This window comes from Tupaia chinensis, unplaced genomic scaffold (genome assembly GCF_000334495.1).
Source record: "Tupaia chinensis unplaced genomic scaffold, TupChi_1.0 Scaffold000182_1, whole genome shotgun sequence".
NCBI lineage: Eukaryota > Metazoa > Chordata > Mammalia > Scandentia > Tupaiidae > Tupaia > Tupaia belangeri.
The window spans coordinates 6,625,677-6,641,519 of NW_006159657.1; the positions used below are offsets into that span (position 1 = coordinate 6,625,677).

The following is a 15,843-nucleotide window of genomic DNA, read 5'->3' on the forward strand; positions in this document are numbered from 1 at the left end:
CAGGAGAGTAGCCATAGGCAGTCCGGAATGAGTGAGCATGGCTGTGTTCTAATAAGGCTTTATTCATAAAAACAGGCAGTGGGCCAGCTTGGGCCTGTGGGTCATAATTTGCCCCTCTGATCTAAAGAAGGACGTTCTATCGAGACAGGGCACAATCAAGTGGAAAGACCCTTAAATGGGAGCCCACTTGCTACACTCGAAGCTCAGACGAGGCCAGTGCCTGGAGGGTGGAGTCAAGAGGGGAGTCGCACAGAACAAGGCCAGAAAGGCGGGCAGGGGCGAGGTCTTAGGGCACCATGAACCCACAGTAAGGAGCTGAGAAGTTTCTCAAGAGCATCATGAAGCCACTGGAGGATTTTAAAGAGGTGAGTGACATGACATTTTTGAAACTCTTGGGCACCTCCTGTGTGACTGCTGGCACGTTTGAGACCTAAGGGAGAATAGAGGTAAGGTCAGAAGCGAAAGGCTACTGCACCAGTCCTAGCAGAAGGTGTTAGGGCCTAACCCATCCCAGGGCAGAGGCCTCCAGCTCCCCCTCCCGCTCATGTCTGTACTCCCTCCCCTGCAGGGTGATTGTCCTGGACAAAGGAGAGATCCGGGAGTGTGGCCCCCCCTCTGACCTGCTGCAGCAGAGGGGTCTCTTCTACAGCATGGCCAAAGACGCAGGCTTGGTGTGAGCCACGGAGCTGGCACATCGGTCAGCACTGCAGGGCCAGCGTGCCAGCGTCCAAGGACAAATCCGCATCCTCGGGAACCCGAGCCTTCTATACCAAAACCAAAAACAGAAAACCAAACCCTAAACCAAAACACAGAGCAGCAGCCACCCGCTATGGCCTCCTGCCTGGAAATGGCTGTGAAGACCCAGGAGAGACACGGAGATGCCGCCCGCCCAGAACATGCACACCCTTGCCTCTGACACCCCCGAGACACACAGCCTCACACCCCTGGGGACACGAGCACACGCTCTGGTGCTTCCCACAGAGGTTTGGATAGCCAGACTTCCGGAAGAATTGGTTGTACAAAATACGCTAGTGACCAAATCCAGCCAACTGCCTCGGACCTCTCCGGCCAGTCTGTGGGTTCCCTGTCTTCGAGAAGCTCCCACCCCTCAGCTCTTCCCACACATCCCTCCCTCACGTCACCTCTCCGGGCGGAGTGCTTCATTCCTGCAGCTGCAGCTCTGAGACTGAGGTGCCTGGTGGGAACCATTCTCAGACAGGCCACGCACCACCCCTCAGCCTCCAGGCACTCAGACGCTGGGAACCCACATCCGAACACCACCTCCATCCAGACTCGCTCCGGAGGCCACGGGCAGCCCTGTGCTCTCATGCGCCCTGCTCTCCTGGACTGACAGACGGTCTAGACCCGGAAGCTCATGGGTGCATCTCTTCCTCTTCCTTTCTAGCCGGTTGCCCGCCTCCCCACTCACTCCAGTCTTTCCCTTGTTTTCCTTCCTGCCTCTGTTTACCTATCGCTGGGGCAGGTTTATTCCTTTTGGTACTTGAAAGAGATGCGTGTCTGCTAATGGGTGTGAAGCATTCAAAGCAAGGAGCACAGGGCGCCCCCAAGGACTGCCAGCCGGTGCCCAAGAGTCCCCGTTTGTCTTCTCATTTTCAGATTTTAATTTGTCCCCCTCATATTTGGTTAGCTGCCAAGGGGCAACATCGGGGAGAACTTGGCATCCGGTGACAGCTTCTCTTCCAGGACAAGAAAAGAACCCACTCACGAATGGCAGTGCTTTTGTTTGTTTTGCTTTTTAAGTACTGATTCAAGAAAAATGGCCTCAAGACTTTAGCTCTTGGGAAGAAGTATTGGGCCAAGAAGGATGTTCCCGGGGAGTAGCCACAGCTGGCCCGTGTGTTCGTGGGAGGAGCTTGGTCCTCCGAGCCGGTCCTTCAGGTGTCTCAGTTGAAGACCAAAGCGAGGCCCAGGCGGTGGCGACCTCTGCTGCCCGATTCATACCTGCTACGAAGCACGTTGCTGACTTCAAACCCAGAGAAGCAGCTTTCTTCTTTTAGGTGGAAATACATATTTATTTTTTGTAAGTTATACCATTCTTTCACATTAGATAAACCAAGTTTTTCTTGGAGATCTTTTTGTAATGACTTACACTGGAAACGTGAACGTTTGCAAATAATTTGCAGTATAAAAATATTTTATTTCTTTCTAAACAACTGTTGTGTTTTCTTTGGGCCTTGGCAAAGGGTTCAGCCGCCGCCTCTTGGGACGACACACCTGCTTAGGTGTGTCTGTTCCCTTCTGACGCAGATGTTGTTTCTCGTGGGAGCTGTTGGTGGAAGTGAGTAGTCTGGAGGCCAAGAATTGGGAGTTCAGTTGGGAGACTGCATGGCATGGTGGACTGAGCCTGGGCTTTGGGCCAGACAGACATGGACTTGAGTTCCGCCTTTGTCATTTGCTGGTTTTGTGACCTTGGGCAAGTCACGCCACTCTGCATGTTGCTTTGTCTTTAAATGAGCCTGGTGATCCATACCTCACAGGATTGTCACCAAGCTGAGCAGTAATGTGTGTGGTACACACGGCCCAGCTCAGGTGCTAAGACACAGACAAGGCAAAAATCACATGTAGCCCAAAGTACCCTTGAAAACACTCCTGTATTAGTCAGGATAGGCAAGTCCATGCTGCAGTAACAAATTAGCCATCAAATCTCGGGAAACAAACCCAAAGATTTATTTCTCGCTCATATAATTTTTGTTGAGGGTTAGGGTAGTTGCCTTCCATGCAGTGGCAGAGAGACCCAGACTCTTCTGGTCTTGTTACTGCCTCTGAAGACTGGCTCCCAGTTCTCACAGCAGGGGATGGGAGAATGGACGACTCACACCCACTCTGCAGTGTCTCAAACCACAAGTAATGCAAGTCTGTTCCACTCCCAGCTGCAGCATAAAGGCCCTGCACAACCATGCGCAGAGGATGCTGGGAAATGTCGGGGTGCGAATGGCAGAAAAATATTTCTCTTTAAACAAATTGATGCAGTTTCCAAGGTTGGGACAGTGGGGCAGTGAGCCTGGAAAATTCGGTTTCTGAGTTTGAATTGAGCGAGTCTAGGTCTTGAGGAATGTCTGTATTGGAGGGGCATACCCAAAGAACATTCTAGCTCTGTCCGTTTTTTGGGGATTTTTTTTTTTTTTAGGTTTTTGCCTCTAAAACCACAGGTGCTTGCCAGAGAGAGAGAGAGAGAGACCAAGACAGCGAGAGGGAAAGTGAGAAATCATCCCCCCAGGGGGGATGACCATGCCACAATCCCTTCTTCCCCATTCTCCTCACAGGATCTTGGGCACCCGGGCACACATGCTTGGCATGATTTTCAAACTACCAGGTCTGGGACTCGAACCGCAGTCAACCATGTGGGAGTCCAGTGATGTAACTGCTACTCCATCTACAGGCCCCAGCTCTGTCAATCTTGGCTCAAACGTTGCTGTCCCCTAATTGAAATTGTTGGCTTATATTAGGGACCTTGGAGTATGAAGGTGAGTCATAAAAACTTATGAAGTTATGACTATTAGAATTAGTGGTATTTGGGTCTGCCAGGTGCCAGTCTTAATTTTAAGGTGTTTATTTCTTCCATGAAACAGGGCGCAACAGGTACCCCCAGCAGAGTCCCCTTGCTGCAGTCCACACCCGTCAGAACTGGCCTGGGTCGTGGGTACGCATGCACACCCAGCATGTTCAGGGAGGTTCTGGACACAAAGCAGGCTTTTCCCATGTGGGTCCGGTGTGTAACCACCATGCTACCCCTCTGGCCTGGGAGGCTTACCTTTACATGTGAGACGCCTGTCATGCAACCCCTCAGTTAACCCTGGCAGCCAGAGGCTCCGTCACTAAGTCTCTTACTAGGGCCCTCTGACGAGGAGGGTGCTACCGTGGAGTCCCTGTCACGAGTGCACGCTGACCAGGCCGTGAGGCCCCTTTGACAAAGTAGAAAGCAAAGCGTAAGCAGGTGTCCCAGCCAGCGGCCTGGTGTCGGAGCCCACATCACACGTGTTTCTGCCTCAGAGCTTGACCCCGAGTGTTGAAATCCCAGGTCCGGCCCTGGGCAGGGCTCCAAGCACTCCACCTGGTGTGTGTCTGTGGGTGTGTGTTGGGTGGAGCAGCGGGGTGCTCAGGAGGACCCAGCGCTGGTTCAAGTTTCCTCCACTCGGTGAAGAGGAGGCAGTGAGGCATTAAGCCCACACCAGGTGAGTGCTTCAGTGCCATGGCGGGGGGGAGGGGCAGAGGCATGGTTGTGCACCTACTGTGTGCCTGGCCCTGGGCCCAGCGATTGTAAAGCTCGTTCCATTGAAAGGATCCCCAGCCAGAGAGGAGAGAGGCATCGGGCTGCCGCGCACGCGCCAGTGCTGAGCCGCTTGCCCATCCCTCCCCCTCCATCAGATCCGACAGATCTGACCGACTTCCTGCATAGTATCCAGGACCCAGCCGCTGCTCACCCCAACACGGCCCCAGCCGCATGGTCTCTCCCGGGTATCCCTTCCAGAACTTTCTCGGTGATCTCCTGACTTGTTTCTAACCATGCCCTCCACTTACACGCACACACACCTGTTCCCAACCCAGAGCCATTGGTGATCCTGTAAAAACGTCACACTGTGGGGCTCCTCTGACTCTGTCCCCACTTCACAGTGACAGCCAAGCCCTGCATAAGCTGCTTCCTGGGACCTCCAGCCCTAGCTCCCCGCTGCAGCCAGCAATCAGTCCTCTCCACCGTCCAGCCCTGCTGTTCTGCCTACAGGCTGGCACAGTCCTGCTGGGGTCCCCCCTCCTCCTGCCCCAGCCCTGTGCCCCCTCCGTTTTAGATCAGCAGCGCCGTGAGAGCAGGCACCCCCCGCCTATTCGTTGCTAGACCTCCGGACATGGGAGCACTTGGCACTGGATCCTTTGGGTGCTGTGCTGGGGTGAAGTCAGCACCCGGGAACTTGCCCTTCAGGACCTGCAACTTCCTCTTCTGTGTGACGGGGGCCAACACATAGGAGCATGGAAACCAATCAGGTAAAGCCACTGTGCAGGCCCCGAGGACACCCATCCATTGGGTTATAGAGTCGGTATTTATCCTACTTGTTTAAGGCTCACCTCCTCCGTGGCACAGACAGACAGCAGGCACCCCCAACAGGGCCCTCACGCCGCGGTCTGCCCCAGCCTCGGCCCTCTGGGGTTACAGGCAGGCGAGCACACATGGCGTGTACAGAGAAGGTAAAGACTCAGACCCGGGGCCCTCCCATAGGGCCTCAGCATGGGGAGTGTGGGGCTATGTCGTGTCCCATGGCTGGTTGTAGTCGGCGTTTACTGAGCCTGTGTGTTACGGTACTGGGAGCCCTGACTGCCAGGCAAGTCCCTCAGCTCGAGAAGGGAAGGAAGCCTTTGCCTTCTCATTCTCATTGGGGATTGTGGAGTTCATGTCCGCAGAGCGAGAGGCTGTGTTTCCTGATGGTCAGGACCTGGGCTCACACCAGGCCACTGGCTGGGACACCTGCTTACACGCCCTGCTTCCTACTTTGTCAAAGGGGCCTCACGGCCTGGTCTGTGCAGTCGTGACAGGGGCTCCACGGTAGCACCTTCCTCACCGGAGGGCCCTAGTAAGAGACTGAATGATGGATTCTTCCTCCTTTGGCAGCCAGGGTTCACCCACTGTCATGTGCTTGCAGCGACGAGGTGGACGCTGAGGTTAAAGAACCTGTGGGGACAGGCACTGGCCACCGCAGGTCTGTGTGACCTTGTTGGAACTGACCTGTGTTCAGCCCAGCAGCCAGGCCTGCTGGTAGGAACCTGTGGCAGGCACCCAGGGTCTGGGGGTCCCTGCTGGCTGGTCTCCAAGCCACCATGGCATGGCCCCAACAGCAGCCTTGTTCGCAGGCCTCGTGGGTGGGTACTGGTTCTGTGCGCCCACCTGCTGGGCCCATACCCTGCTCCCTGGCAAGCGTTGTGTGGCCCTGCAAGAGGGCCTTGTGGCCTTGAAGCCACCAACTGAGTTTGCCAAATGCAGGGAACCTCTGCTGTGATCACTCTGCAGGGGGTGCCAGGTGGCTTGGCCCCAGGCAGAGAAACGAAAAAGCGCCTTCCCTCTCTCTCAAGGCAGACACCCCCTTCAGCCCCAGCAGCCGTGATGACCTGGGCTTTGCATTGGGCAGGCCCGGGAGCAAACCCAACTCTGCACCTGCTAGTCGGGAAAGCTGCTGACTCAAGTCCCAGCAACCCTCCCAGCCTTGGTTCCTCATCCCTAAGAATGAGTTGGTAACAGGTAGTAGTAGTGGGGTCGGTGCTTCACAGGCCAGGCGAGGGGCAGGCGAAGACTGCAGCTCCCTGCCCCATTTGGAAGGTACCAAGCTTCTGGCCACGTTTGGCAAAGGAAGCAAAAGCTGCGGTTATACCTGGATTTAGGTTACCCCGGGCTAAGGCGGGAACCAAAACCCTGCGCCAGGATGGCTCAACAGGAAGTCGCCGTGACCTGGCTGGGGTGGGGCACCAGGCTGTCCCAGGCCCCTGACCCCCAGTATGGATGGATGGATGGCAGGGGCCAGGTTAGACCGGTGGATCTCGGCTACCCTCCGAAGGGACACAGGGCTGTAGTGTCTGAAGATATTCTTGTCACTCAGCTTCTTTGGAGGGAGAAGAGAGGCACTATAGATATTGAGTGGGTGGGGCCAGGGGTGCTGTACCCACCCCACAATGCCAGGGCAGCCCCCACATGGAAAGTGACCCGGCCCCACCAGTGTGAGGTTGGGAAGGCCTGGTGTGCTATGCCTCTGCGTGAGCGCCCTGAGCCAGCAGAGAGCGAGGGCCCTGCGGTCTGCCCTGCACAGCTCTGTGTGAGCGAGGCCTGGCTATTTCTGACTCTCAGGTAGTTCCTCGTCCCTGCTGCCTGAAGCTGGTTTTGAGTCCAACATTAGCAGCCGGGCGCTATCTCAAACCAATGTGGGCAACGCGGCACGCGTGCGTGGATTGCCCTTGACTTCAGTTTTCAGCAGCACCCAGATGGCAAGTGTGAACAGAAACACTCTGGGGTTCCCTTGGTATGGGCCCCTCAGCTGGAATTCCGTGTTCCACAAGCACATGTGTAAAACGTGCGAGTCCTGGGCCTGCGTGGCTGGTGGGGACCGAGGTGTCCAGCCCTCTCACCTCCTTTAGGGAACTGAACCCGCGCTCCGCACTTGCTGGTGCCTGCTGGGCGTCCATGCTCGGCCTGGGTGGGGGGCTCAGTGTGTGTGCAGTTCTGACAGGACCCCCCCAGAGCTCCAAATGCACTCTGGGCAGCAAACTGGAGAGAGGTCAGTGGAGGGGGGCTAGGAACAGGCGGGTGCACAGCCTACACATGTGATAAAATCACACAAAACGAAACACATACACATAATAAACATGCATGATAAACATATGATAAGCACACGTGATAAACATACACAATAAACACACAATAAACATGCATACAACAAACAAATACATAGCAACAAACGTGCACACAACAAACACAGTAAAACACATGTGTAGTAACGTAGGCAACAAACACAGCGAGGCAGGGGATTGGAACAGGACTGGTGGGCCGCGCTCACGCCGACACCCTGGCTGTAATACTGCACCAGAGTTCCGTGAGGTGCTCTGTTCAGGAGAAATGGTACAGGACGGTCCAGTGAGCTCTGTGTTATTCCTCACAACTGCCTGTGTGTCTACAGTTATCTCAAAATAAGAGGGTAACTTGTAGCACCGTCTCTTCCCACCGAATGAGCCTGGGGTGGAGCCCAGCATGGCAGGGTTGAACTTCCCCTGTCCCCAAGAGCATAGTGGCCTGTCAGAGCTGGGTCCGCTGTCACTTTGGCTCTAGGTGGACAGACCTGGGGGGAGCCCAGCCCATGCTGGCCTGTGGGCACTGGGCCCACTGGGTCTGCCGTTCTGTGATAATTGGCCATTTTCCTTCCGGAGAGCAGGGACGGGTATTGACTCATCGTCGCTTGCTGTCGCCGATAACTGACCTCCAAGTCGCTCGCACCTGCAGGCTGTGGGGCTGGCCAGCCATGGGGGGTTGAGGGTCCTCGCTCAGACCAGGCCTGACTCCTGGGCCAGCCTATAAAACAGGCCCTCCTGGGCCAGCAGCTGGGCCGGGCTGCCGCTCTCTGCCACCTTCCCCTTGTCCATGACTAGCACCCTGCAAGGAGAAGGAGATGAGGCAGCTCGAGTGCGTCTGCTCCAACTTTCCCAGCAGCTTCCTGAGCCTGACAGACACAAGGGAAGGGCCAGTCTGTCCTTGGGCACCTCCCTGTCCTTCAGGACGTCAGTCTTGCTATTCGTGCAGCGGGTCCTTGCTAATCCATGTCAGGGCCCTTCTAGTTCTCCCCCGACCCTGTGGGCAGGGGCTGCGTCTGGCTGCAGGGGTGCCGGAGGGCCGGGGAGGGTGCTTTACCTGGCGCAGCCCATCACGGAGCGCAGGCGGTGGGCGATGAGCAGCACCGTGCACTGTGCAAACCTGCCCTCGAGGGCGGCCTGCATCTGCAGCTCCGTCCCAGGGTCCACGGCGGCCGTGGCCTCATCCAGAATGAGGATCTGCGTCTTCCGGAGAAGGGCACGCGCCAGACACAGGAGCTGCTTCTGGCCCACACTGGGAAGAAACAGGACGATCGGGCGGGGCTGAGTTCAGCTGCACGTCAGTTTGCAGGGTGTGCCCACATGTGGGTCCCAGGGCAGCCACAGAAGTGGGGTGCCTGTGCATGTGCGTGTCCTCACACGTGGGGTCTGTAGTTGACACAGCTCGCGGGCATCCCCTGCTCTCTTCGAGCAGTTGGACTTTAGGCAAGTCATTCAGACCCTTTGTACCTCAGCATCCCCAACCGGGAACTGGCAATTTCATATTTATTGGTGGCTCTTTCTACTCCTGTCTCCACCTTCTGAGTGTTTGGGCACATACTGACCCAGTTCTCTTAATGACCACACAGGGAGATATTGGGCTCTCTCCTTTGCACAGAGGGGGATGTAGACTCAGAGAGATTAAATGATTTGTTCAAGGTCGTAGCACTGGGGTAGAGCTAGAACATTTGTTATACTTTTTTTTCTTCGTTTTTTTTGCCATAGGTGCATGTACTCACCAAAGAGACAGAGGGAAAGTGAGAACTCTCCCTCACTGGGGGGATGGCCACACCATAGTCTCTTCTCTTCTACTCTTTTGGGATCTGTGCATGCACGCACATGCACACGCACCCAGCATAATCCTCGAGCTGCCAGGTCTGAGACTCGAACCACAGTTGGCCATGTGGGAGTCCGGCGCCTTAACCACCATGCCATGTGCTAGAATTTTAACCCAGGAGCTCAGACTCCGGAGTCTGTTGTGAAGATAGTTGTATAAGAATGAGTGTGGGCCAGGCTGAGGCATGGTGGTTATGTGGCCGGATCCCACATGACTGACTGCACGCTTCAAGTCCCAGACCTGGTGGCTTGAGAAACATGCCAGGCGCGTGTGCACGAGTGCCCAGACTCCCGGACAGTGGAATGGAGGCAGCATGACCATCCCTCTCTTTCTCTGGAGAGCGCACACACCCTCTAGCGAATGAAAAGATGAAAAGATAAAAATAAGTAAAAGGTATACGTGCAAGTCTGTGGCATGGTCACTTCTCCTTCTCTAATTACAGACGGGGAAACTGAGGTCCCAGGTCGTGTGGCCAGTGAAACCTCTGACCCGGATGGCACAGGCCCCGGGGGCCAGTGTGGCTGGGGCTGTCTCCACCTGCTCTGCTTCTCTCGTAGTAAACCCCTCCCACAGCAGCGTCTGTTTAGAGAACCAGAACTTTCTACGGCTCCGCGGGAGTCAGCGTGCCTGGGCTTGTCGCAGCCCACCCTGACAAACCTCAGAGTCCGACTCTGAGCAATGGGGTTAGCAGGAGTGTGGCTCTGAGAATTCCCACGAGGGTGTACTATTTCCTACGTGTCAGTTACTGCCTCGACAGCTCTACACACATGGCTCTCTCGGTCCTCGCCCAGACAGGTGGGTGCTGTTGTTCCCACTTTACACGTGAGCAAGCTGAGGCCTGGGGAGGAAGTATTTTGTGCAAGGTCCTACGTCTATAAAGAGGGAGCTAGAGTTGAGCCCGGGCAGTCTGGAGCTGTTTATGCTCAGACCTACCACGCCACTGGGCCTCTAGTGCTAGAAACTGCCCCCAGCTAGTCCATTCTCCTGACACTCCCACCAGATAGGTGCATGGATCCAGAACATCTTGGGGTTTTTGTTTGCTTACTTTTGTGTGTGTGTGTGTGTATGTTTCGCTGTTTTTTTTGTTTGTTTGTTTGTTTTTGAGAGATTTTCACTGTAGGGCGCGTGCGCTCGCCAGACAGACAGAGAGAGACATAGAGACAGAAAGCGAGAAATCACCCCCCAGGGGGGATGGTCACACCGCAATCCCTTCTCCTCCATTCTCCTCTCGGGATCTTGGGCACCCGGGCACAAGCGCCCAGCGTGAGTTTTAAGCCACCGGGTCCAGGACACGAACCGCGGTCGACTACGTGGGAGTCCAGCGACATAGCCATTATGCTAACTGCTGGTTCCCTCGCTGTTTTTTTTTCTTCTTCTTTTCTTATTCTTTCCTTTCCCTTTTCTTTTGCTATAGGGCAGATGCACTTGCCAGAGAGAGAGAAATGACCCCCTAGATGGGATGGCCATACTGCAAGCCCTTCTCCTCCTTTCTCCTCTTGGGATTTTGAATACACACACACATGTACCAGGCATGATCTCCAAGCCACCAGGTCTGGGACTCGAACCGCACAGTCAGCCATGTGAGATCCAGCTGCCTTAACCACCATGCCACTGACTGGTTCAGGAACGTCTTGGTTTTAGAAAGACCTACATCTTGGCCCAGTTGCAGTAGCACCGCCGGTAGATGCTGCTACCAGACTGCCAAGGCCACGTGGGAAGCCCTGGTTCCATCCCAGGCCATCCGCAAAGCTGAGCCTGGTGGTGCATACCCATAGTCCCAGCTACTTGGGAGGCTGAGGCAGGAGGGTCGTGACATGGTGAGATTCTGTCTTTACAAAAAGGCCTAGATCTTTCCTCTAGGTCAGAGCAGCATTCTTCACAATAGCAAAGGGTGCAAGCAATGGGCAACTGAGGGGGCTCAAACTGTGTCCACACAGTGGGGTTTTTCATCCTCAAAGAAGGCAATCCTGAGATGGTGGCGGAGTCGGAATGGCAGGGCAGGGCGGGGCCGTGTGCCTGTTCTCATTAGCAGAGCTGGGTAGGTAATTCTAAGGCGGGTGGGCCGGACTCCCTGGCTTCCCACTCAGTGCCCTGTCGGGGAGCTTGGCCTCCTAGCCTCTCTCTAGTCCCTGCCGTCTGGCCATGGTGGGCGGCCGTACCTCAGGTTGTCACCTTGGTCAGCACACTCGTACTGCAGCTGACCGGGCAGGCTGGCTACCAGGGCTCGAAGCTGCACCGTCTCCAGGGCTGCCCAGATGGCTTCGTCCGTGTGCTCGTTCAGCAAGTCAAGGTTCATCCGCAGGGAGCCAGGGAACAGGGTGGGGTCCTGGCCAGGAGGGGCAGGGGATCAGAGCAGGGTCCCCTTGCCCCACCCAGCCACCCCACAACTAGCCTCACCTGAGGGATTACGGTGATCCTGGACCGCAGCGTGTGCAGCCCCACTTGGGCGATGGGGACCCCGTCGATCCAGATCCCGCCCTCAGCCGCCTCCTGGAGCCGCAGCAGTCCCCCGGCCAGAGAGGACTTCCCGGCCCCTGTCCTGCCCACGATGCCCACCTGCCAGGGGATGGACGGTGAGGCCTGCTCTGACCAGGCTGGGCCGGTAGAGGGCAGGCCAGAGCCCAGTGGCCTTGTGGGCACGTATTTGGGAGATGCTTTCCCTGCACCCAGATCCGTGCATCCACTCGCGTCCTTCAAGCACCCACCTGTCCGTCTCCCCGGCTGTCCTTCCACCTGTGTGCTGTCGTGCATTTCCGTGCACCAGCCTCCCAACTGCGCGTTCTTCTGTCTTGCCCTCATCCTGACATCCCCACCCCCTTCCTCTGCTCCTCCACCCTCCCCCTTCTAGCCACACCTCCATCACCCACATCACCTTCCCTCCCTCCCCATTCTTCCTTCCACTGCCCCTGCTCATCCATCGTCTGTTATCCCTTCTCCCTCCCCGTTCTGTCCTCTCGTCTGTCCGTCATCTTCCCTTCACCGCTCAGCTTCGGGCCACCCCATCCTTCTGTCTCTCCCTCACCCTTCCATGTATTGCTTCGCTCTTTCATCCACCCCCTCCTTCCCCCTCATCGCACCCCTCCCACCCCCTCCCCTCCCATCAGCCTATCCTTCCTCTTATCCTTCTCTCCGGCTGCTGCGGCATCGGTGTCTGACAGGTGGAGGTCTACCCCTCCTTGTTTATGAATGGAACACGTGGGCACTCCACTGTAGGCCAGGCACACATAGAGGCACCAGGAACACAGGAATTAGATAGTGCTTGCTCCAAACTGCTCACCGTCTAGTCTCGGGAGTGGCTTAACTGAATGAACCTCATTTTAATACAATGCAATGAACAAGATCCAGACCTGTAGCACTGAGGTACTCTAGGAGCTGTGTCCCTGCTCCCTGGGATGAGGTTTATGGGGTAATCAGGGAAGACTTCACAGAGGAGGGGATACTTGAAGGACTAGTAGGAGCTCAGGGAGTTTAGAAGCTGGGTCGACAAGGCCAAGCTAGCTGGGCTTACGTACCACGTGCTCACCTGGCCTGTGGGCAGCTGCTCCACAAATGTTGGCCAAGCCCTGGCAGAACAATGGAGGTGGTGGGACATGGGCAGGGCCTTGAATGCCAAGCTCAGGAATTCAGACTTTACCCTGAAGGGAGCTGGGAACTGGCAGAAGGTCTCAAGCAGGGGAATGATATGCCAGAGTAAAGATCGTAGGAGAACAGATTGGAAGCGAGACGGGAGGCTGGGGGCTCAACTGGGAGCCTGAGCAGTGTGGGAGGGGCAGGGACGGCTGCAGAGAGGGAGTGCCCTTAGTGAGGAGGGAGGAGAGGGAGTTGACGAAGGCCCAGATTAGGCATCCGTACAATGGGGTGACGCTAGCACTTTCTCAGAGGGTTGTGAGTGTGAAGGCACACACCGGCCAAGAGCAATAATGAGCATTCACATGGCTCGCTGAGAGCTGGGCACTTTGCATGTGTTAAGCCAGGCTTCAGAACAACTGGAACCAGCAGTTAGCGTAATGGCCGTAATGGCTATGTCACTGGACTCCCACGTAGTCGACCGCGGTTCGTGTCCTGGACCTGGTGGCTTGAAACTCACACCAGGCACATGTGCGTGCGTGCCCAAGATCCCGAGAGGAGAACAGAGGAGAAGGGATTGCGGCGTGACCATCCCCCCTGGGGGGTGATTTCTCGCTTTCTGTCTCACTGTCTCTCTCTGTCTATCTGGCGAGCTCATGTGCCCTATGGCAAAAACCTCTAAAAAAAAAAAAAAAAAAAGAACAACGCTGTGAGGTCGGTATTTTCATTCTCGTTTTACAGACGGAGAAACTGAGGCAGGATGCGACTTGCCAAAGGTCATGTATAGCAAAGCCAGGGACCCATGCCCTGCAAACGGGGGTCGCGTGTGGAGCATTCTATTGTTCAATTAATGTCAGAGAAAGAAGCAAGACAAAAGTCAAGGAGATGCTGCCTCATCCGGGGACACCAGGGTGGACAGGGAAAGTCACCCAGAGAAGAAGAGTCCAGTTGAGAGTAAGGTAGGTCTGAAGAACTGGGCTCCTGAGCCCTGGGGCATGGCCTCCATGAGGACAGGCTGGAAGAACCACCCACCTTCTCTCCTGCATGGATCTTGAAGGACACGCCCTGCACAGCCAGGGGGAGCTCAGGTCGGTACCTCATCCCGAAGCCCTGGAACTCAATCTGTCCCCCTTGAGGCCATGGGGGCCGGGCTGCACAGGTGGGCAGCCGCCAGGGGGCCTGGAGCAAAAGGGAACACTGGGTCAGGGGAACCTTCCTCCAAAGCTTCTCACAAGATGGCCCACGTCTCTGAGCCTCAGTTTCCTCCTCTGCAAAATGGGGATATTTACTGCTATTACAGAATTGTTAAAGAAATTAAATGAGAGCATGAAATACAGCCATGCTACGAACCCCAGTGTGATGGCGTCAGCTCTATTTTATCTCTTATCATTACCCACTGGCCATCGTCAAATTCTCTTCTCTGTTCCCGTAGCGGGAGTGGCCATTTCCCTTTGTCCTTGTGAAGAGGACAGGTCTGTGCGGAGGGAGACCAGAGCTATCATATGCTGTTCCCGTGACCTTGAGCAGGATGTTCTACCCCCTAGAGCCTTGGTTTCCTTCTATGACATAGGGATGATACGAGCAGTGGCCACGTACTGAGTGGGGGCCGGACTCCACACTTACCAAGTCCCTTAATCCTGGTAAACCCAGCCCTGGCCACACGTGTGGCTGTCACCTCGCTGCTCCGTTACTACCGTGTCACTGTTGCATTGCTGACACATTGCTGTCTTGTTAATAGAATGTTGCAGTTACATTGCTCGCATGTGACTATCATGTTGCAGTTACGTAGCTGGGGTGTTGCCAGCACATTGTCATGTCCTGTCCCTTTGCTGCTCTGCTGCTGTTCTGTTACTAGTATGTTGCAGGGATATTGCGTGTTCTATGTTGCTATCATTCGTCATGTTCCTGTCCCTTTGCTGCTTTGTTACTAGGTGAGGAGAGGGGAGAGATTTGAGGAGGGGCCCAATTAGGCATCTATACAATGGGGTAATGCTACCACCCCTATAATGTTATGTGCTGGATGTTGTTGTCATGTTGCTATCACGTTGCTGGGGTACTGCTATGTTTCTATAATGTCGCTGTCATCTGTCATGTTACGCCCCTTGCTGCTACATTACTATGATGTTGCAGGTATGTGCTGGGATGTTGCAATCATGTTGCTGGATGCTGCTATCATGTTACTATAATGTTGCTATGTTTCTATAATGTCGCTGTCATCTGTCATGTTACGCCCCTTGCTGCTACATTACTATGATGTTGCAGGTATGTGTTGGGATGTTGCTATCATGTTACTATAACGTTGCTATGTTTCTGTAATGTTGCAATCATGTTGCTGGATGCTGCTATCATGTTACTATAATGTTGCTATGTTTCTGTAATGTCGCTGTCATTTGTCATGTTATGACCCTTTGCTGCTACATTAATTACTATGATGTTGCAGGTATGTGCTGGGATGTTGCAATCATGTTGCTAGATGTTGCTATCATGTTACTATAATGTTGCTATGTTTCTATAATGTGCTGTCATTTGTCATGTTACGCCCTTTGCTGCTACATTACTATGATGTTGCAGGTATATGCTGGGATGCTACTATCATGTTACTAGGTTGCAGTTATTTTGCTGGGATGTTGCCACCATATTATCATACCGTTATACTTATGCTACTGGGATATTGCTATGTATGATTATAATGTTGCAGCTATGTTACTGGGATGTAGCTGTCATGTCATTATAATGATGCCGTTAGGTTGCTGTTTTGTTTCTACTAATATAATGTTACAGGGACCTTGCTATGTCTCTGTTACTCTCATGCCATGTTACTGGCCTGTGCTGCTATGTTACTCTAATGCTGCAGTGACGTTGCTAGGTCCCTATAATGTTGCTATCGGATTGTCAACTAATGTTGCTGGGATGTCCCTACGGTACTGTACTGTTGCAGCTATGCCGCTGGGATGCTCCTGTGTTACTCTAATGTTGCGGTGATGTTGCTACGTTCCTATGAAGTTGCTGTCATGCCATCATCTTACTGTCTCTTTGCTGCTATGGACTGCAGGGTTGCAGTCATGTTGTCACGTGTCATGCTGCTGTGTGGCTGTTCTGTGTCT

General features: G+C 54.6%; 2 protein-coding genes across 4 annotated transcripts in view; one reads left to right on the forward strand and one right to left on the reverse strand.

Annotated features, from left to right (window-relative positions):
* Positions 1-2,171, forward strand: part of ABCC1 (ATP binding cassette subfamily C member 1 (ABCC1 blood group)) — a 131,602-nt gene extending 129,431 nt beyond the window's left edge. The window contains exon 32 of the mRNA XM_027771057.1: positions 569-2,171. Within this exon, the coding sequence (XP_027626858.1) occupies positions 569-677 (109 nt within the window). The 3' untranslated portion in view covers positions 678-2,171. The remainder of the gene's footprint in view (positions 1-568) is intronic.
* Positions 2,172-7,345: 5,174 nt separating this feature from the next.
* ABCC6 (ATP binding cassette subfamily C member 6) overlaps positions 7,346-15,843 on the reverse strand; it is a 60,864-nt gene continuing 52,366 nt past the window's right edge. For all 3 annotated transcript variants that reach the window (XM_027771081.1, XM_006146568.3, XM_014587088.2), the window contains exons 27-31: positions 13,772-13,918; positions 11,570-11,728; positions 11,332-11,498; positions 8,396-8,590; positions 7,346-8,140 (exon numbers count right to left, since the gene is read on the reverse strand). In XM_027771081.1, the coding sequence (XP_027626882.1) occupies positions 8,032-8,140; positions 8,396-8,590; positions 11,332-11,498; positions 11,570-11,728; positions 13,772-13,918 (777 nt within the window). In that variant the 3' untranslated portion in view covers positions 7,346-8,031. The remainder of the gene's footprint in view (positions 8,141-8,395; positions 8,591-11,331; positions 11,499-11,569; positions 11,729-13,771; positions 13,919-15,843) is intronic.